At 34.2% G+C, this 21468-nt stretch overlaps 2 protein-coding genes across 2 annotated transcripts; both read left to right on the top strand.

Annotated features, from left to right (window-relative positions):
* The first annotated feature begins 3239 nt into the window (after positions 1–3239).
* Positions 3240–5811, top strand: LOC127092873 (zinc finger BED domain-containing protein RICESLEEPER 2-like). The gene is made up of 3 exons (XM_051031766.1): positions 3240–5415; positions 5498–5582; positions 5664–5811. Exons 1-2 carry the CDS (start codon positions 3333–3335, stop codon positions 5569–5571), a joined length of 2157 nt encoding a protein of 718 aa, XP_050887723.1. The 5' UTR covers positions 3240–3332; the 3' UTR covers positions 5572–5582; positions 5664–5811.
* A 265-nt stretch (positions 5812–6076) lies between these two features.
* Positions 6077–7815, top strand: LOC127093571 (uncharacterized). Its single transcript, XM_051032522.1, has 6 exons — positions 6077–6187; positions 6287–6388; positions 6527–6582; positions 6779–6834; positions 7302–7466; positions 7553–7815. Exons 1-6 carry the CDS (start codon positions 6174–6176, stop codon positions 7607–7609), a joined length of 450 nt encoding a protein of 149 aa, XP_050888479.1. The 5' UTR covers positions 6077–6173; the 3' UTR covers positions 7610–7815.
* Positions 7816–21468: the final 13653 nt, after the last annotated feature.

The following is a 21468-nucleotide window of genomic DNA, read 5'->3' on the forward strand; positions in this document are numbered from 1 at the left end:
TGCACATGTTTCAGGGTATATTCATGCATTTTTATGGTGTTATGATGCATATTTCAGATATTTATCATTCTGATGTCTTTGCGTGGAAAAACGAAGCAAAATGGCGAAAATGACAAAATTACATCAAGTACTGACTGACATGACGAATTTAGCCCAGTCATGACGATCGTCATGCCACCCTAAAGGCCATGTCGTCATCCATCAAGTCATGGAACTAATAGGCGCAAGCTCAAATGGTCTGACGGGAGGACCGTCACCTTAGTGACGCCCGTCATGGTCACACATTACATATGCCTAGGATATAGCATCATGACGGGAAAACAATCAGCTTATTGACGCCCATCATGACAGTGATACCTAGTTTTCTCGCCTACGTTCCATGGAGAAGTTTTTCGCACTCCCCTATTATCTCCACTCACTTTGCACGAATTTGGAAGTTCCTGTACGAGTTTGACACTATAAATAGGTCATTAGTTCACACTTTTTACCAACCAAGCTTTGTTAGAGCCATACATTTTACATGTAAAAGCATAAACAACTCACATTGAGGTGCTTATGCACTTAATTTTCTGCATTATTTCAAGTTCATTATTACTGCAATTTTACATTCAAGTAACTATTATTTTATTTTCTGCAAGTTCAAGTCTAGCTGTTTCAATTTCCCAATTCTGTACCGGATAAGAGTCTCCATTCGAAACAAATTTTATATCCAATTTTCAGTTTTAATTTATATTTCAGGTTCCATTATTCTCACTATTTCTTTTATTATATTTAATTTAATTGTATGTTGTTTAGTTACTTTATTTACCATGTCTGAATAAATCTATTGAGTACGGAATGTGAGGACCGTCATTACCGACGAAACTCTGTAAATTGCGCAAATAATAATTTTGTAACGAGAATATTTTCTAGTTCTGAGAATTCTGATTTTTAAGCTAAATATTTACTATGAAAGTAGAAATACTGAGATATCGATTTCAGCTGAAAGAGTGAAAACGGTATCTCAATAAAGAAATTTCATAAATTAGTTTTTAAATACATCAAAAGCGTTTTTTAAATTAATTAAGAAATTTCCAATTTTCAAAAAGGAATTTTAAACTAATAAAAAATATCACGCGAGCGCATACGTTTATTAGTTTAAAATCTGATAATAGACACGTAAATGAGGACGGTACCTTGAAGTTAAATTTTCTACTAAAAATATTTTTCTCATCAAAAGCTCCCAAGGATTATGCGAAACACTCAAGATCATTTTTCTCTTAAACTATAGTTTTTTAAACTCCAATAATTCACCTGCATGTCATCTAAATTCAAGATCCCTTCAATGGATCCCCGCATCTCACGCCTAAAGACCAACAAATTATTATAATCAATCTATTATATGACTTAAACGTTACAATCTCCGGATCTCCACTCAATTCTAATTTTTTTTATAGAACAATATTATTATCTCATTAAATTAATTCTTTAATTAAATAGATAGAAATATCTACTTTGCTGAAGGAGTACAATTTTATCTATTTCATCGTTCCTTTTTAAGTGTCACTTTACTATAAATTTTTTGTTTCTTTTTAAATGTCATTTTCAAAGTTTGAGATAACATTAATTGTCATTTTGTCAAAATTATCCTTAATTATTTATTAAAGAGAAAAAAAATTAAATCTATAGGTGTATTATAGATTAAAAAGATAATTATTACTTGAAAAATAGTAAAATTGATTAGTTTCATTGGTATAAATAAATAAAAAATGATAATTAAAAAGGACAGGAAGGAGTATTAAATTATTATAAAAATGATTTAAATTATATTTTTTTAATAAAATTGATTGGATAGATGGACCTAGGGGTGGACAAGAACCGTTCACCCGGCCAAAACCGCGGGTAACCGAGAAAGAAAACCGAAATGGGCGGGTTCAAACGGTCTATCGGGTCAGTGATTAAAATATAGCAGTTTCAATTGGGTTTATATGGGCGGGTCGGGTTCAAAATTCCGAACCGCGGGTACCCAAACCCGCCCAATTGAGATACCCTCCTAGGGTTTTCCAGCAGCTCATTTTGTTCTCTCACTCACTTGTTCTCTCACTCATTTCGCTCATTCATTTCATTTCTCTCTCAACTGCATTGCAGATACTGTAAGTTTTCTTTTCCTTTTCCTTTTCTTTCTTTCCTTTTTCCACCCTCAGGTTTTCCGTTACACACTCGATTCCTTCATTCAACCACTATTTTGCTTTCGAATCGCTTTTTTTTTTCTCGCTTTTCTTCATAATCGCGTTTGTGCTGTGTCTAGCTATTATTATTTACTCACGCTCTTCATATTGTTATTGTTTCGTTTCGCTTAAAATTCCAATTTCTTTCCGGATCTGGATTCATTCATTGCTAGTATTTCACAATGCTCAAATCTGATTTAGTATTATATCTTAACTCTTAATTCTAATTATCGTCGTGTTGGTGTTGTTCTGGAACTTCCATTTTAGAGGTGGTTTGGCTTGGAGTTCTACCAACAAGGCTCTCATCTTCAATGTAAAGTCTCTCTTTCTATTTTTCTTATCAATTTCTTTCTTGTTTTACTCTTAGTCCTATTACGGTTTTGTTTCTGGAAAATTAATTCTTAATTTACTGTTAATTCTAATTATCACCATCCAATTTTGTTTCAAGATTCTGGGGGAGTAAGTAGGTTATGCAATTACCGTTCCGCTTTAGTATTCAATCACCGTTCCGCTTTATGTCTCAGATTTTTCAGGGTTGAAATCTATTGTGAGTCTTAACATATCAGGAAATTTATTTCAGGGTTCTGTTACATATGTTTTTGTGTTAAAGTTGGAGGTTTTGGACCTTAGTAGAAACCAATTTCAAGGTCACATTTCTCAGGTAAACTACTACAATTGGTATCATTTAGTTTATCTTGATTTTGGAGTTTTATACGCATTATTCTGAATTATTCTTTATTCTCTGCAGGTTGGTGTTGTTTCTGATTATGACTTGTCTAAAGCAGAAAACAAGTAAGAGCTTGCACCATTTATTGCTTTTTTTCATACTTTAAGTGCTTTTCTTAGGACCTTTCAAATTGTTTTTACAAATTATCTTGTTGAACTTATAATTAAAAGTAAATTATGTTGGTTAATAAGTTGAAGTAAGTTATCCAAACATTCTTAAGTCATTGTAGAAATTCAGTGCATTTCATTTTCAACTCAAATAGCTATCATCTATTTTCATTTTATTTTATCTGATAATGACTTTTTTCAAATAGCCAATTTTTACTTGATTTCTATTTTAAATTTTGCAACCTGCTTTTCCTTCAATTATGTTGATTATGGCTCCGTCATTTTTCAGTGATGGGTCAGCCTAATCAAACTATACCTACTGAATATGTCATGAATGAAGTTGGTTCAACAGCAACAACTAAAGTTGTTGGAGCAGAATTAGTTAATACCCAACCTACAAAGAAGAGGAAAGCTAGTGCAAGTGGTTCTAGGCAATCATCTGCTTGTTGGGAGCACTTTATTAGATTACCAGATGACTTAGTTGATACACCAACTGCAGCTTGTAAACACTGCCACAAAAAATACCTATGTGACCCTAGGACTCATGGCACCACCAACATGAACCATCACATTCTAAAATGTGCAAAGAAGCCTAGAACCATTGATCCCACCCAAACTATTCTGACATACCCCTCTGCAGAAGGATCTAGTTTGGGTCATGTTAGCTCCAAATTTGACAAGCAAGCTTGTAGAAAAGATTTGTCAATTTTTGTGGTTCTAGATGAACAACCATTTAGTGCAGTTGAGGGGGAAGGTTTTAAGTACTATTCTAAAGTAATGCAGCCCCAGTTTACTCTCCCATCTAGGCGTACAGTAGCTAGAGACTGTTTTCAGCTACACTTGGATGAGAAACAAAAACTAAAAGCCTTCTTTAAGTCTGACTGCAATAGAGTAGCACTTACTACTGATTGTTGGACTTCTATCCAAAATCAAAACTACTTAACCCTTACGGCACACTTTGTGGATAACGAATGGAACTATCAAAAGAGAATTATAAGCTTCACAGTTATTCCAAACCACAAGGGTGATACGGTAGGTAGGAAGATTGAAGAGGTGTTAAGGGATTGGGGAATTAGGAATGTGTCTACCATAACTATTGATAATGCAACTTCAAATGATGTAGCTGTAGCATATTTGCATAGAAAAATATCAACTATGAATGGGATGATGGGGGATGGAAAATGTTTTCATATGAGGTGCGCTGCTCACATATTGAATTTGGTGGTAAATGAGGGTTTGAAAGATAAGCATTTGTCTATTACTAGTGTTAGGGATGCTGTTAGATTTGTCAAGTCCTCACCTCATAGGGCATCCAAGTTTAAAGAGTGCATTGAATTTGCTGGAATAACTTGTAAAAAACTAGTATGTCTCGATGTTTCAATTCGTTGGAACGCGACATATTTGATGCTTGAGGCTGCAGAGAAATTTCAAGCTGCTTTTGATAAGCTTGAGTATGAAGAGTCGAGCTATAGGGAGTTCTTTGGAAAAGGTAGTCCTCCTAGTAGTGATGATTGGGACATTGTTAGAGCTTTCATCTCTTTTTTAAAGTTATTCTATGAAGCAACTAATGTTTTTTCCACCTCTCAAAGTGTGAGTTTGCATAGTGCTTTTCACCAAGTGTCTACGATCTATTGTGAGCTGAAGCAAGCTACTATGAACTTGAATGGTGTTTTTGCAAGTGTGGGTGGGGACATGATGGAAAAGTATAATAGATATTGGGGGTGTGCTACTAAGATGAACAAGTTGATTTATTTTGGAATCATTTTGGATCCAAGATACAAGTTGAGTTATATTGAGTGGACTTTTAAGGATATATATGGAGTCGGATCTGTGTTTGCTACCGGGTTGATCAAATCTATAAAAGAGAGCTTACAAAAATTGTATGATTGGTATAAGCAAGCTTATGACCAAAATCATAATAGACAACCTCTTGGTAATGGTGAAAACAATGTTTCCAATGATGAAACAACAGCTGGCCGTCCTTCACTAATGGCTAGAGCCGATGCTTTTGAGCAACATTTAGAGGAACAAGACTCGATTGATCAACAAAATGAGCTTGAGGGTTTTTACTCTAGTAAGTGTGTCAAAAGGGATCCTAAATTTGACCTTCTTGTGTGGTGGAAACACAATTCAACACAATATCCTATTTTATCTACAATAGCTAAAGATATTTTTGCCACACCAGTGTCTACGGTTGCATCAGAAAGTGCCTTTAGTACGGGAGGGAGAGTCTTAGAAACTTATAGGAGCTCCCTAAAACCTGAAATGGCAGAGGCATTAATTTGCACCCAGAATTGGTTAAAGCTGTCTTTTACCTATTTCAAAGACTTGAACCTCATGGAAGATTTTGAGCTTTCTGAAGATATTATAGCAGGTAAAATTATTTTTAAAAATGTTATATCTTTATTTCATAATTGTTATATATTTCTAAAAAAATGTTTATTTCATTATTTTAGAATTTGAAGAAATTTCTTCTACAGCAAGAAGAGGATCTTTACCGTCTCAGCCACAACCTTCTGGTTGTGCTTGAAAAATATGGAGGTATATTTACTTTATTAATTTGATTTATTTATTACTTTATTCATTTTTAAAGCTTAATATTTTTCTTGTTTAATTTTTCAGTTCAACTATGTTTTTTGAAGTCATATGTGACTTATATTTTGTGACTACTCAATGGTCAAATAATATATATTTTGTCCCGTAAATGAGGGAAGAAATTGCAGTTCAGAAAGCTAAGGAAACAGAACTTAATAAAACCATTCACATTACAGGTTCGCTTAGTCATTCACGCCAAATCTATTCTTTTTGGTTCTTAATGCTGTTGAAGGGTGCTTAATTCTCTTTTGGTTGCTGCACATTTGTTTTCTCAGATGGTGTTGTTTCTGTTATGAGTTCATTCTGCAAGCAACTTAGTTGATAATGTGCACACTGTCTCTGGCAGATGCACATCTTAGTTATTGCATCTTATGTGTTAAACTCCTAATTCATGAATGCACATCTGTCTTCTGAATTCATAAAGAGCTTAATTTTTTTGGCAGGACATTGGTGAAAAACTTTCAGAAATTGGAAGCAGGCTGGATTATCCTCATCTCACTAAGGATCTTGCAAAGGAAATAGAGACTCTATGGGAGGATGCTGCCATTCAGGTGGCCGATTGAACGTCCTCTACCTTGATCCATGTATATAGTTATTTTTTGTGATCAATTTACTTAGTAGGCATGGCTTGTGCAAATATATTGCTATAGGAAACATATGCCCGTGGTAATGAACTCCAAGTTCCTGATTGTACCAAATATTTCATGGAAAATTTGCAGAGGTTGTCTGATGCTAATTATGTTCCTACAAAGGTATTGAAAATCTATCACTCTTTTGTTGTTTGCAAAAATAGAAATTATTGTTTTTTTCATATATAGACCAGACCCTCAACTTTGAAGGTGATATAAAGTCACAAATCTCAATATTCTCACTCTGTTTTACTAATACAGGAGGATGTTTTGTATGCAAGAGTTCGTACAACTGGTGTTGTGGAGATCCAGTTCAGGTGAACATGCAGAGATGACATGATTTTTTCTACTCAAATGATAAAATAATATGCTTATTACTGTCCCCATTCTGTTCTCCTGATACTGTATGAACAGATTCTATCGTAGCACTCGGTGCTACTCATTGCATTTTATTAATCACAATATGGTATACAGAATGGTTAACTTCATTAATCTATTTTTATTATTTGGCAGCCCTGTTGGAGAAAATAAAAGAAGTGGTGAAGTCTATAGACTCTTTGATGTTCCAGGTATACAACAGTATATAATCAATTTATTGATTTGTATCAAGTAAATGATGTTGAATGGGTGGATAGAGAAAGACCTTTACGAGTTCATGATCACCGCAAATTTGTCTCCCCTTGGTTAATGCCAAAGGAAAAATTACAGTAGTGGAAACGTAATCGCCGTGCATTGGTATGAGTTTCCCCCATTCAAGTTCCACAGTATGTAATGTGTACCTATTGGTGTAACTGACAAATAGTTGAAGTATATGGATTAATGTTTGTTTGAAGTAGTTTATTTGGCACTGGAAACTGTTTATAATCAAAATCTTCTAGGGAACACTTTTTACTTTAAAAACAGAGAATAATCAAATCCAAAAATGCTTTAACTTTTATTCAAATTTTATCACGCCTCCGCTAATATTAAGTGGCAATTTTGTTTGATGTTTAAACTACGAAGTCTGTTAACTTTATCAACTTTTGCATTTCATCAGGCATATTCAACTGTTGGAACTCTTGACTACATGGCTCCAAAAGTTTTGCTCAAGAAGGGGTATGGAATAGAGTGTGATTGGTGGTCTCTTGGGGCAATCATGTATGAGATGCTTGTTGGATATACTCCATTTTGTTCTGATGATCCAAGAATGACCTGCCGGAAGGTATTGCGGTTGATTGAATTATCCATCTTTTCTATAACTTCTAAATTAATTATTTCTAACAAGCTGATATTCTTGTATTGTGTCAGATTGTGAATTGGAGAGCATGCCTGAAATTCCCCGAAGAACCTAAACAGGATGTTTGATTTACCTTTTGGAGTGTCCAAAGAGATTTTTATACCATGTTAATTTAAGGGTCCATTCCATGTAGTGTGAAATGGCTGGCATTTTTACAATGTTATATAGGGATAAATAAAGCTAAAACCTGAAGGTGCTACTACTGTGTTTCTGGATTTCTTAATTGCAGTTTTTTTCTTTGTTCTTTTAGCTAGTTCATATATTATTTATAAAAATTATAACTTCCACTTTGTTCTTTGTTCTTTGTTTATTACTTGTTGATGTTTCATGAACTTTAAAAAGCTCAATTATATATATGGTTTTACACTTTGTTCTTTTAGCTAGTTCATACATATACTCTGCTGGTACTTTCTAATTGGTCACCTTTAGCTAGTTCATACATATACTCTTTTTAATAAATGTACATGACAGGGCTCATGAAGATATGGTTGCATAGCAACATTCTTGGAATTGAAAAAGATATATCATAAAAGTTCTGTAAAATATTGAATACATAGATATACAATAAAAGATGAATAGTTGTTTTCATATTAACCTGTTTATATTATATTCATATGTTGATAGAAGTAATGATTTTTTTTTGTTCTCTAATGTTAAATTTACTTATTCGAGCCTAATGAGTAAATAGTTTATTTAAATTTTATATAATTTGGTATATTACAAATTTATTAATATTAAGTTTACTTAGTTTTAAATTTATAAGTATATTAAAACTGTTTCAAAAGGCAAAAAAATCTTATTGGGCCTAAAAATGTGGTCAATCTCATAACCCGCACGAACCGTATAGATGCACCCGCAACCCGATTAAACCCAATCCGTCAAATCCGATTTCAAATTTGGGCGGTAATGGGTCTTATAAAGTCAACCGCGGTTTGGATTGGGTGACACTTTTGGGCCCGAACCCGCCCAACCCGGCCCGTTGTCCACCCCTAGATGGACCCACACTACTGCTTTTGAATTGTCCTATATGTATTGGAAGAATATTACTAGCACATTATTGACAACGATTTATCATCACTAAATGGCCACAACTCTATGTTTTGTCAGATCGTGTTTTATTGGTTCTTGTTATTGTCTAAGATGTGATATCTTCAATGAAATTCTATTAGTAATTCTTAAACTTTGATCCTGCTAGTGATGTTGTGCAATATAGAATTCTTTGGATTCAGTCATATACCTGCTTTGTTGTCTTATCCATTGAATGTTTAGCTATCACAAAGGACAGACACACGGTTTAGTATAATCCCAAATTCACCAATCATTTTTTTTAATATAAGCTTATTCAAAGAAAAACAAATAAAAATAAATTTATTGAGAATAACAAATAAAATTTGATCTTAGAATAATTTATTCAACTAGTAATACTATTTCTACACCTTTTTTATATCAAATACACGTCAAAATATTAAAAATAATTTTTACTAGTACACTAAAGTTGATTAATAAAAAGGAAAAATTTTGGTTTATGAAGTTGGTTAATAAACGTCCAGGTATCAAAAATAATTTTGAGCAATCACCAAAGTTGGTTAATATAATATAAAAGATTGATTAATAAATTATAAAGTTAGTTAATCACATGATTTTATATCAATATCATTTAATCTAAAAATAAATAAAAAAATAAAAAAATAAAAAAATAATTTTTTATATTTAATTTTATTTAAAAAAATATTATTATAATATTTCACTCTTCACTGTATTGATAAACAATAAAATACGGTGTAGGGTATCTGTTTGGTGTAGGAATATCTTTTCTGTTTATTCTACACCTTAAAATTTTTAGATATAGACATTTTTCTAAAAGAATTATTTTAGACCGATCATAATGGTCATCGCCCAACAACTCAAAAGAAGTAATATTTTGCTCAAATTTCTCACATCACATCACAAGAGAACTACTCTACATAAGAGTATAGGAGATTATATGTCATAATACATTTAATGACTCTCCGCATTACACACCAACTAATTTTAGGTAGAAAATTTGAAATCCAAAACTCAAAATTCATTCACTTTTCTTCTTCACATTCTGACTTGAGCGTTTGAGTGATAACCTTGGAGGTCAACCCCTCCACCAATACATATGAGGCTCAGGTCCATAGTTGTCCAACGCAACCATCGATTCTCTAATCAATTTTAGTTCCATAGCAGAATAATGGCACAATCTGTGTATCGACTTATGATTCCTGCATTTTCCATGATTACACATTCACTCTTCGATCCATCGATTTGAAGCCTCCTCAACTTATCAGACCAGAGTTCTCGAAATCAAACGCTAGATCCACTGTTCTCGAATATTTATTGTATTCTCCAAAACCAGCTTCTTGATTTTGAATCCATGTCAATTCATTATCTCTTTTTGTTGCATCATGTTCTTGTGCAATTCTGTTGTTGTCTTGGATTAATATTGTTGTGATTGATCAAGCTCTTGTTGATCATCTTATGTGTGTTCTTCATTCACCAAAACTGAATTACTTGACTAACACCTTGTAATTTCAGTTGTTGGTTGAGATTATCTGGCATTGTTGATCATCTTCATCCTTAATATTTTTCCCTTTGATTGTGGACCTTCCTCTAAAGATTGAGAACAGTGGAACATTAAGGTATCTAATGTTTTTATGTGAAACTGGTTGTTATGTAACAGGTGCAGGCATCTTTTCTTGAATACAATTTTCTATTGATTTGTTATCTATCAAGATGAGAGTTTCAAATATACTCCAAGTAAGACTTTGGCAAGATCGAGTACCAACAGTCTGTAAGGCATATTTGGAAGTTGTCATTCTTTGATGGTGTTGGAGAAAGATTGCTCGAAGACAAAGTTAGGATTTGTCCAATATACGCTCAATTAATGGCAGTCGCTCATACAAGATATCGATAGGATCAAGGGGATCGCCACACATGAATACTTAGAGAAGGTTATTGTGGATATCGAGATTATTGGATAAGGATCTTGAGGGATCTTTTTTTTGTTAGTAGTTTAGTGTATGCACTAACATGGGAAATTATCGTGTGATAGTTTGTTGTAATCAAAATATTATAATCAAACTTATCAAAATAGTGGAAGACCATGATTATGTTTCGATGACATCATCCATTGAAGAGTGCAGTAGAAAAAGCAAAGACGAACACCAAAGCACTAGATATCTTTGTGTATCTTTTCTTTTTCCCTTTTCTCTTTTATTTTACAAGTATCCATTCATCTTTGCTATTGCATAATTGCATTGATTCTATGCCATATAAGTTAGACCGTGCATATATTGGTTTAATGTATAAGCTTAGGTTTGTGGTGTATAAATCTTATGGAATCATCATGAAGCTAATTATGTTTTGTTAAAAACATCTAAGTAAAGTGTTTTTAAATCGCTTTGTCTAAAGCGACTTTGATTGTCTTGTAAGTGACTTGCGCTAGAAACAATCAACCTCATGGTAACCTCATGTATTATTTCACCTGGCTTGATTCATTGAGATGCTTCTAAAGCTCTCACGTTTTTGTGTTTTGCTTTCGCACTTCTTAAAATCTCTGATTTCGTTTATGGGATCTAAAATATTTTTGAAATTGTCCTAAAGAAAAAAGGTTTTATTCACCCCCCATATAGACCTCTTCGTATCTATATTATTGTAGCACCTCAAATTTGCACCCACCATTTTGTACATACATTTTCATTTTAGGTCATTAACATTGCATTGTCCATTGTATAGCTCATGGCATTGTCATTGCATAGTTCATCAAGTCATCAGGCAAGACTGGTCAGAAGATTCAGCTGTGCAAGCAAGCAAGTGCATGTTCTATAAGATCAAAGCCCTAGGGTTGATATATTGAGTTCATATGATTCAAAGATCATTTTGAAATGGATTGGTCAAGCATTGAAGGCTCTAAGCTCATCAGTCCATGTGCAGATCATCTGAAACCCTAGAAAGTCAACAGAAGTCAACTGTCAGTTCAATCATGGATTTGAATGTGGGAGATGGTTAGAGATGCCTCATTCATATCCAAACAAGTCTCATTTGACATTTCAAACATCAAGATTGAAGGATTTGAGGTCAGATCAAAACTTGCCAAAAATAGTAAGTGACTTGTAATTTGGAATTGCCAAAAATGGAAAGGTTTTCTCCTCAAGATTACATCATCAAGAAAGCTTCAAATGAAATTTTGTCCAACATGAAAGTTGAATATCTTTCTCTCCCATTTCCAAAATGTCCAAGATCATGAATTTCTCATGTATGGTTGAAAAGATATGGATCAATCATGGCCAAGTGAACATGGAACTTCAAACATGCATAACTTTCAAACCATAAGGCCAAATGAAATGGTTCTTTTTTGTACATTCATGTTTTGACCTCTACTATCCAAAACCTACATCACATGCCATGCATTCTCATCACATAATTTTTTGGAAAATCACTTGATTTTGGAGGGAAAAATTCAAGTTTGAATTTGGTTCATTGTTTGATCATTCTACCACTTACATTGGTTTCCAAACAGAATTTCAAGTGGATTCAAGCCCTAACTCGTGCACTGTTCCATTCATTTTCCATGCATAAGGGTGAAATGGCAAATTTGCATTTATACTCTCATTTCCCTAATCCAATTACAAAAGGCTTAAGCATGATTAGCAGCATGATTAGGAGGGAGTATAAAGGCCTAAGCATAACTGTTTCTGCATAACCACAATCAGAATTCTCAGATCTAGATCCAAACCATAAAATTTTCTCTCACTTTTTTTCTTTGAATTTCTTCAAACACATTGCATATTTCTTGATCCATTCATCATCTAGAAGCATTATTGAGCATTGTTGAGCCAAGATCCAGTAGAAATCGTGCAGTTGGAAGCAGCTTAAAGCTTGAAGGTCATCCATGGCAGTTGCAATTTCTGGAAGAATCGTGCGCATCTGAACCTCAATTCCTCATCCATTCAATCATACAAGCTCTGAAGAGGAACTGTTTGAGCTTTGCAAGCCTTGGATCAAGCAATTCCAGTTCTGTAGCTTCATCAAGGTTCCAAATCGATTTCCTTAATTCATGAAATTGTTATGCTAGTTTTGTAGATCTTTGAACACTGGTTAATCTGAGCTTTGTTTCATTAAATTCCATGCCAAATTGAGTTAGTTATGCTGATTTGAAGATTCACATGTGAAACTTAATGGCTTCGATTCTTCTTATATATGTTGATTCATGTTAAACCATGCATGGATTGTTGATGTGTGTTGTAAGATCTGTTGATATGCTTAGTTTGGAAATTTGAGAGAAATGTTCTTGAGCGTGCATGAACATGATGAACATGATGAAGCTGGTGAAAATATTTTCCAGAAATAGGTTTTGATCCATTCAAATGTGTATTCCGCGTCCTGCATGTGTTTGTGGATATCTGAACATGTACTGGTCCAGTTGGCATTGGCGTGGCAAAACGATTGGTTATTATTGCTTGGACATGCCACGTCTGTTTAGTGAAGCGCTGTGTTTTGCAGCAAGGCGCGCTTCAGTTTGAATTACCTCTCCCTTCGATTCCCCATTCCAACATTATTTTCAAAAGGCTTCACATATTATGTGCTTTCCCTCCATGCCATTCCATATGCTTCACTTACATTTTTTTATTTTTTGTCTCACTTCATAAATTCATAAATCATTAAATAATCATCCAAAAAATATGGGAATTTTTGTATTGTTTTCCTTTTTGTGTCTAGTTTTTTTTGGTTATTTTTCCACAAATTGTGCATGGCTGAAAATTTATTTTGCCTAGGGTTTGTGTGAACATGTCCATTTTGTACCTTGCCTTACTATTTCATTTGTGAAATGATGGTTGTTTATCCAATGCCTATGAAATTTGACAAGCTTAAACTAGACTCTTGGCTGGACATTTTGGTGTTGAGTTTGCATTTTTATCAATTGCCATTGCTGAGATATTATCATGTGAATGTAGGTGTGACAATGTGTGTCACACCTTTGCTTGTCCAATTTGATTAATTTGTTTGCCATGCCAAATGAATTCCAATTGATGTGATTTTTTGTATGATGCTTCCTATGGATGTTGTGAATGCTCATGATTTTTTGTGGAAGTTTTGGATTCATTTCTGATTTGTTTGAGATTTTTCTTTCTGGATGGTCATTTGTGCACTTTTGAAGTGTCTTGAATTTCAATCATTTGTGAAATGCTTGTGCTTTATCCTATGAATGTGAAATTTTGCACATTGCCTCTAGACATGTTAAAGTTTGTTTTGGCTTTGGTTTGAGGTTTTTACCTTGTTCCATTTCTGTTTTAGGCTTGTGCTAAGTTGATGTGCCAAGATGTGTCACTAATATGCTTGTTTGTGCTTACTTTGCCTCATGCAATTTCTTTACCATGCCTAATGTTGCTCAAATGCCTTGATTTTTTGTGTGTTGATCATATTGTATGTGCTGTTTAACCATAAATATTTTTGAGATTAATTGAATCATTTTTGAATTGATGTGCATTTGTTCATTCTGTTGTCTCAATGTGCTTTCAATTTGCATACCTTGCCATGATTGGTTTATGAAATGAATTTGGTGCATGATGTTGATGTGGAACCTTTTGGATTATGTTCTTAATTGATTGAGGTTGATTCATGTTAAATTTCATGTTCTGTTTTGAATTTTTTCTCCCTCTTTGACCCTAGGCCTTGCCCTAGTGGTTTGTGACTCACAGTTGAGTTTTGATTTCAGGGTTATACATCCAAGTCCATAGTTGAGGATGCTTCTTCACTTGAGCATTGATGTTTGCTTGATTGGTTAACCTTGAGTTGTTTTGTAGGTGGATATTAGCTCATTTGAGTTGAGCTTGTGGCTTGCACATTGTTGCATTGCTTGTCTGATTGTGTACTGTTGACTGTTGACTATTTATTGTCTGTTTGACTTTTTGAGTTGTATACTGATTGAGTTAGATTTTTTTCAGGTACATAAGTTGCTTAAGTTCTTTTGAACTTGCTTTTGCTTTTGCTTGGTTGCTTAACCATTGAGGTATAACTCACTGACTTCATGTAGTCTGGAAGACTTGTCCTGTTACTTGGGCAGGCACCTGTCTGAAGTCCTCCTTAAGAGGCAATGCTTGTGATTGTTTATCTTTGTCCTTGTACATATCAAAGACCTCCTAAGTGAAGAGGCATTGGCAGATACAAGAGATGTGTAGTCCATCTCCTGCTAATCAGTGAGTCATCCACTTTGCTCACACACCTTGTGTTGATGCATTGTGGATAATAGCCCAAGATCTTTGTTGTGTCAGTCATGTGGAGTAGAGTCCCACATTCTGGACTCCCACACTTTCATTTGTCTGAAGCTCTCCCTGGCCAGGGATAAGAGCTGTGAAGTCTTATCTTCACTTCCCATTTCATCTGCTTCACCCTAACTCTCAATGTTAGGGTTAAGAGCTAACATCACCCTGATACAGTGGCTTGTTTGTCGAGGTTGACATGACCCCTTGACTAAAGCCTAGCCTTGTTTGAGCCCCTCTGTTTGTATATAATGTGTGTGCTTGCTTTGTGCTTCTGTATGACTGTTTGTGCTGTTTAAGATAGCTTGCTCCCTGTGCAAGTTAGATAGCAACCTCAACCTAGGACCATGGTGAATTCACATGATAACTATTAGGCTCGAGTCAGTCTCCCTTCTAGTTTGTCATTTCCCAGTCTCTGGTTAGGCTAGTCCTTTTTCCCTGTGTAGGGGAACTACGTTGCCCTGATCCTCATACCAGATGAGGTACGTAGGCAGGAGATGAGCAGATCTCTCTGGGCGCCCTTTTTCTTTTCAACCCCTTTGTGTTGAGTTGGAGTCCGATGTAAGTCCAGCAATTGGCATTTGGTTTCCAGTGTGGGTTTATTGGTTCGGAGTTCGATGTAAGTCCAGCGATTGGCATTCGGTTTCCATGTTTGCCTGTTTGTGTGGAGTTTGACGTAAGTCCAGCGATTGGCAGTCGATTTCCCGTGTTTGTTTTGTTTGGCGTGCGTTAGCCGAGCTACGAGTGCTCTGATTCTTCTCCTGTCAGAGAAGATACGTATGCATAGGATGCGATATCCTAGCGAGCACGTTTTCCCCTGTCCCGAACTACGTCGACTCTGATGTCTGTGCCTGACAGACTATGTAGGCCCAGGATGCGATATCCTGCCGAGTTAGTTTCTTTTGTCGTTTCTGTGTCTCTTTCCAGCCAGTGTATGATGTTTGAGCAGTGTTTTTAGCAACCTTTATCCTTCCTTTTGTGCGTGGATCCCGTCGAGTACGACGGATGCGTAGGGGTGCTAATACCTTCCCTTCGCATAACCGACTCCCGATCCCATCTCTCTTTGGTCACGAGACCACGTCTTTTCCAGGTTTACTTCGAGCGTTTCCTTTCCCTCTTTCGGGATAAATAACGCACGGTGGCGGCTCTGTTGTTTTGTTTTCCCGTCGGTTTCTCGCGTAATGCGACAATTATCACCCAACAATTGGTATCAGAGTATGGCTTTTGATCAAAGTCTAATGACTCCAAAAGTTGAGGATATGGTTCCTTCGATCCTAGACGAGTTTTTCAAATCATTTGGAGGCTTATGAAATTCAATGAATCCCAATGGAACTACATTGACTTATTTGTGTTTGATTATTCATTGCAATGAATTACATAGATTAATTAATTCAAAGTAAAACCTTACTAGAATATTCTTCAAACATTAATTGTATTTGAGATGTTCTTTAAGTTTTGATTCACCCAGGATTGAATTAACCATTTCTCTAAAATATGTGCAGTGTGTATTACTTTCACACGATAAATGGAAAAATAGGGATAAATAGACCATTGATTATAGTTTCCCATAAAAATGATGTATACTTTGAATAAAAATTCTAAACCTAGTTTTCCGTATATCAAATCTACTACTATTAAAAAGTTGTGGTGTATTTAGAAAATATATTCCCCTTAGATGTGTGTTGGAATTATCTTCCTCCTTACACGTTTAGCCTTTAAACAGAAGTTAGGCTCTGATGCCAATTGATAGACATGTGACTTCACACACAAGAGAAGGGGGGGGGGGGGGGGGGTCCATAAAATTTTGGATTTAGAAAACTTTTAGAAAAGTTCTAGAGTTATGCAGCAGAAAAAAAATTGAAAATAAAGAGTTTAAGTGAAGAGAGAAGACCCCGAAATTTATAGAGGTTTGGTCAAATAGAAAAATACTTAATCCTCCCTCTAATAATTGTTCTTAAGAATATCCAAAAAAATTAAGAACTTTTAGTAGGTTGAACTCTCGAACCCCTTTTTACAAGGAAAAATGAAGTTTGTAGCTTTTAGTAGGTTGAACTCTTATTTTTTTTTTGTGGGGTTGTGTTTTCCAAAAAATTTTGGATTTAGAAAACTTTTAGAGTTAGAATAAGAGTTTGAAAACATTTTTAGAAAAGCTCTAGAGTTATGCAGCGGAAAAATAAAATTGCCGAAAAATAAAATGTGAAAATAAAGAGTTTAAGTGAAGAGAGAAGACCCCAGAATTTATAGAGGTTCGGTCAAAGAGAAAAATACTTAATCCTCTCTCTAATAATTGTTCTTAAGAGTATCCAAAAAACTTAAGAGCTTTTAGTAGGTTGAACTCTCGAACCCCCTTTTACAAGGAAAAATGAAGTTTGTAGCTTTTAGTAGGTTGAACTCTTGTTTTTTTTTTGTGTAATTATCCATGCACTTTTATGAGAAAGTCCTTATGCTTTTACAATATGTTCACTCGGACGTGTCTAGGCAGACTTTCATATACTTTAAGTCTTGTCAAATGTTTATATCTTGTAGACACTTGCTTGAGTTCACTTAAGATGAGTCTTGAGTTTGGTTCCATTTGGTTGCCATCATCAGAGAGTCAAGTCCATCAAACACTAATAATTTGGTTTACATCTTTAACTATTTTAATCACTTTATGCTTGACTTTAGTTATTGTCATTAAAGACTAGTTTTCATTATTTGACATTAGTTGTCATCACCAAAACATTTTGTCCTCATTAAAGTCATATCACCAAGAAGTAACCTGCAAAATAAGGTTCCACAAAAAGAAGTTCTCAAAAGACTCTAAAACGACCATTATACTAGCAACTGATGATTCATTCAAACTTTGAACCAATGAGTCATTCTCAAGGTGCAGGGTTTCTAGGTCTCATTAAACCGCAAAGAAAGATTCCTCTGTAAACGATAAAGTAGTCCGATCAGAAGTTAGACATTTATCCTTCCTTATTGATAACACCAAATTATACCATTATTTTTACTCGTTTTGTACATCTTTTATTATTGTTTTACCTCTATTTCCAATGTTATGTGGGTACTTTATCCGTATTTCAGGTATTTGACCATATATGAGTCATGTGCGAAGAAATGAAGCAATTCGGATGCAAAACAGAGAAATAAAATGGGAAATTGCACTCAAGGCGACCTGCATGGCATTCACCATGGAGGTAGCCACCAGGAGAATGCCGTGTCCCACACCTCAACGGTTGAAAGACTCAGTCACATCTACTTTATGAAGATGGCGTTCGCCATGCAGGAGGTGGCGTTCGCCATCCTTTGTTTTACGCTGCGGTTGCAAATGGACCTTGCTTGGTCTCCCATTCACCCCATGTTTTCATATATTCCCTCCCACGAATTAAGAAACTTTCTCATGACATTTTAGGGTTTTGAAACATTATAATTATTGGTTTTATTTCACTTTTTGAACCATCCAAGCTTAACACAAACATAAGCCATAAAGTTTAGTATCATTAGAGCTTTAACTCTTTACATCAAAGGGTTATCACATCTTGTTCGTGTATCAAGTTTGGAGCAGCTTTATTTTGAAGTTATTTATCTTCCCGCATTTACATTCCATTGAATTTTATTTTCGTCTACTTGCATTGTATCATATTAAAGTCTCTGATTGGAGCAGGTTCTTATTTAATTCGGCTTTATTTACGTTTTAATTGTCTTGTCTATTTAATTTCCTCGCATTTTATTTCACACAATTTATTTTCCCTAAATTAATTTCCTCTCTTTTGTTTTTAAAAATGTTTTTATTAAATCCGTAATTATTTTTAATTCTAAATTCAAACCAATTGCCTATTTGTTTAGCGTAACTATGTCTAGCTAATTTGTCAGTACTAGAATGTGAAGACCTTCATTTGATGGGACTCTGTCAGTTATTTCTTTAGAATTACAATTGTGGGTTGTTTTGATTTTAATGCAATTTTTCTGAACTTAATCTAATCTGTTACTACAAAAGTAGGATAGTTATAACGTCAGGTAAGATCGAAAGTCGTCTGATACTAAAGATTAGAATTAGTTTACTTTTGGTTAGTAAATACCGTGAAAACACTTTATTAATTATTTAGGAAGTTTAATATTTCTAGAAGGTGGTTTTAAAACTATTTATAAACGCCCGCTTGTAGGATTAAGATCCGGTCGCCTTAGCGGAAATCGGGGACCATTTTTATTTAAACTTTCCAATCAAAATCACTTTTCAACTGAGTAAAGAGTCTAATTCCTTAAAATAGATTTTACTACTTTAACGCAATTAGCGCCGGTCATAGGTGACAGTGGACGATATAAATTAAGGAATAAAATTTGGTTCTTAATACACGAAAGCGACAACTCCCGTTTAATTGAATTCTTTTCAAGGTAGGAAATATTACCCCGCAAAGTAATCTTATCTAGAAATAATAAGAGCACCGTTAATTGATGTGGACCATATTTTAGTATTATTTATCTGAATTCATTAAAGTTTATTATTTTATCTTTTCTCATTCTTAATTCTTCTGCCTTAGATATACACACCATGACAATTAGAAACGACAGATTTGACTATTGATCTCTGTGGGATCGATATCTTTTAAAACTACGCGATAGACTGTACACTTGCAGTTAGGTAATCCGATAGACTCATAAAGTCACGATCACTTGCTACACGCCTCACAAAAAGAATTATCTGGTCAAGTAGCGAGTCGGGAAGACTGACGACACTCAAAGCATCACTTACCCTAACGTCAACAATTATGCATGAGCTGGAGGATCCACCACATGCGATGATTGTCGGAGATTATTTAAGCACCTCAGGTGAGCCCTGAGGAGAAAGGAGAATTGATTGGCCACAAATTAGTTAAAGGTCCCATATCAGTTCGAGTTGGTCGGATTCCTAGTCTTAGTAGCTTGAACGCTTCTTCATCCTTTATTGGCTCTGCAAATAATATTTTCCAAAGTAAGCACATTGCAAATATTCGAATTAACGACAGTGAGGCAAAGTACTTCTGAAATTACCAAAAATGGCATTCCTCTCCTCCATGGTGCGAGCGTCCATCAACATGCGTGTTTCAATAAGTCATTTCAAGCCCTTCTGTGGAGCTTCATCTCGAGGAGAAACACCCCTAAGATAACCTAACTCTTTGATGAAACCTACCAACCATTTCTTTAGATAAATATCCTATTGAGACAGGCCGCCCTACTTATAGACTTACAATCCATTCACCATCAAGAAATGACCTTTGTTCCAATTCTTGGGAAATATGCTAACTTGAACGAGGCAAATACGACAAGCCCTTGCAGTATCAAACAGAGACAATGGCTTGAGGGACAACGATTTCGGGCCGACGGGAATGACCATCGGCTGAAGACCCAAGGAAGCAATGATTCGCTCAAATTGCACAAAGCACAAGAGAACCACTATATAGAAGAGTATAAGAGATCCAGGATCATGATACATCCAACGACTCGCCGCATCACATGCCTAGAGAATAACAGATTGTTATAACCGCTCTATTATATAAAGGACACACATGCTAATTTCAGGTAGAAAATTTAAAATTTAAAATTCATTCACTCTTCTCTTTCATATACTAACTTGAGCGTTGGAGTACTAACCTTATACGTCAATCCCTCCTCCACTGAAACTTAGATCCACCGTTGTTCATCTCAACTACCAATTCTTCGATCAATTTTGTTTCCACAACAGAACAAAATTTATCATTAATTTTTTCTTTTAACATCTTATAAGACGTATTTATTAGTACAATCTTTCTTTATACATATGCAATATTACTTATTTTGAGATTGAAGGAATAAATATTTGACTGTAAATATAAAATTTAAATATATATTATTTATTTAAAATATATCACTTTTATGTTTTAATAATTTTAAATGATTTTTATTCTTTTTACAAATCAATTTTGTACAAATAAGTTGGATCAAACCAGGGTTTAAAATATATATAGATTTTGTTCAAAATTTATTTAAAACATTTTTTCTAGTTTAAAATTAAAAAATTTAGACATTGTTGCTTTATTATTCAATTAATGTCGCAATTAGAATTTGATTAATATTTATTTTATATTATTTTGTTGTGTGTAATGATTATATTTAGAATTTGAAGAATTTGAATTTAAAGAATAATTGTGAAATTATAATATTTTAAAATTTTGAAATTGTGTAGTTGTTGTGATTTTTTTAGAGATTATATCGTCATGTTCGACCGATTTAATAATTATATAATTCTATTATAAAGACTCATTTATTCAATCGAGATTATCCAATTTAATCTGATTTAATCATTCAGGCCGATAAATAATTTAGTAGTACGACCAATAATCTTTTCGATTTGACGACCGGTCTTATAGTATTTTTTAAACATTGGTTAGTAACTATATTAATATGGAATGAATGAAAATTATTTCTCACATGAGTAAATTTATGGTTTTAAAAAAGAATTAATTATTATACACTGTCAATGTAAAAAGTTTTACACTATCAATTCATCACCATCATCCGTTTGTATTACTTTATATATTTTTTAAATAAAAATTAAACTTATTTTAATATCCAACGTCTATTATTAACTCACGGTGTAAAATCTTTTTACCCTATCAGATGATTTCAATTAATCTCTTTAAAAACAC

This window comes from Lathyrus oleraceus, chromosome 6 (genome assembly GCF_024323335.1).
Source record: "Lathyrus oleraceus cultivar Zhongwan6 chromosome 6, CAAS_Psat_ZW6_1.0, whole genome shotgun sequence".
Taxonomy (NCBI): Eukaryota; Viridiplantae; Streptophyta; class Magnoliopsida; order Fabales; family Fabaceae; genus Lathyrus; species Lathyrus oleraceus.

Bases quoted from the DNA above. Each gene is read 5' to 3' on its own strand.
- LOC127092873 (XM_051031766.1), top strand. From the start codon at position 3,333: ATGGGTCAGCCTAATCAAACTATACCTACTGAATATGTCATGAATGAA. The intron at 5,416-5,497 runs GTAAAATTATTT...TCATTATTTTAG, and splicing joins TTCTGAAGATATTATAGCAG to AATTTGAAGAAATTTCTTCT.
- LOC127093571 (XM_051032522.1), top strand. The intron at 6,583-6,778 runs GTGAACATGCAG...ATTATTTGGCAG, and splicing joins GTTGTGGAGATCCAGTTCAG to CCCTGTTGGAGAAAATAAAA. The intron at 6,835-7,301 runs GTATACAACAGT...GCATTTCATCAG, and splicing joins TAGACTCTTTGATGTTCCAG to GCATATTCAACTGTTGGAAC.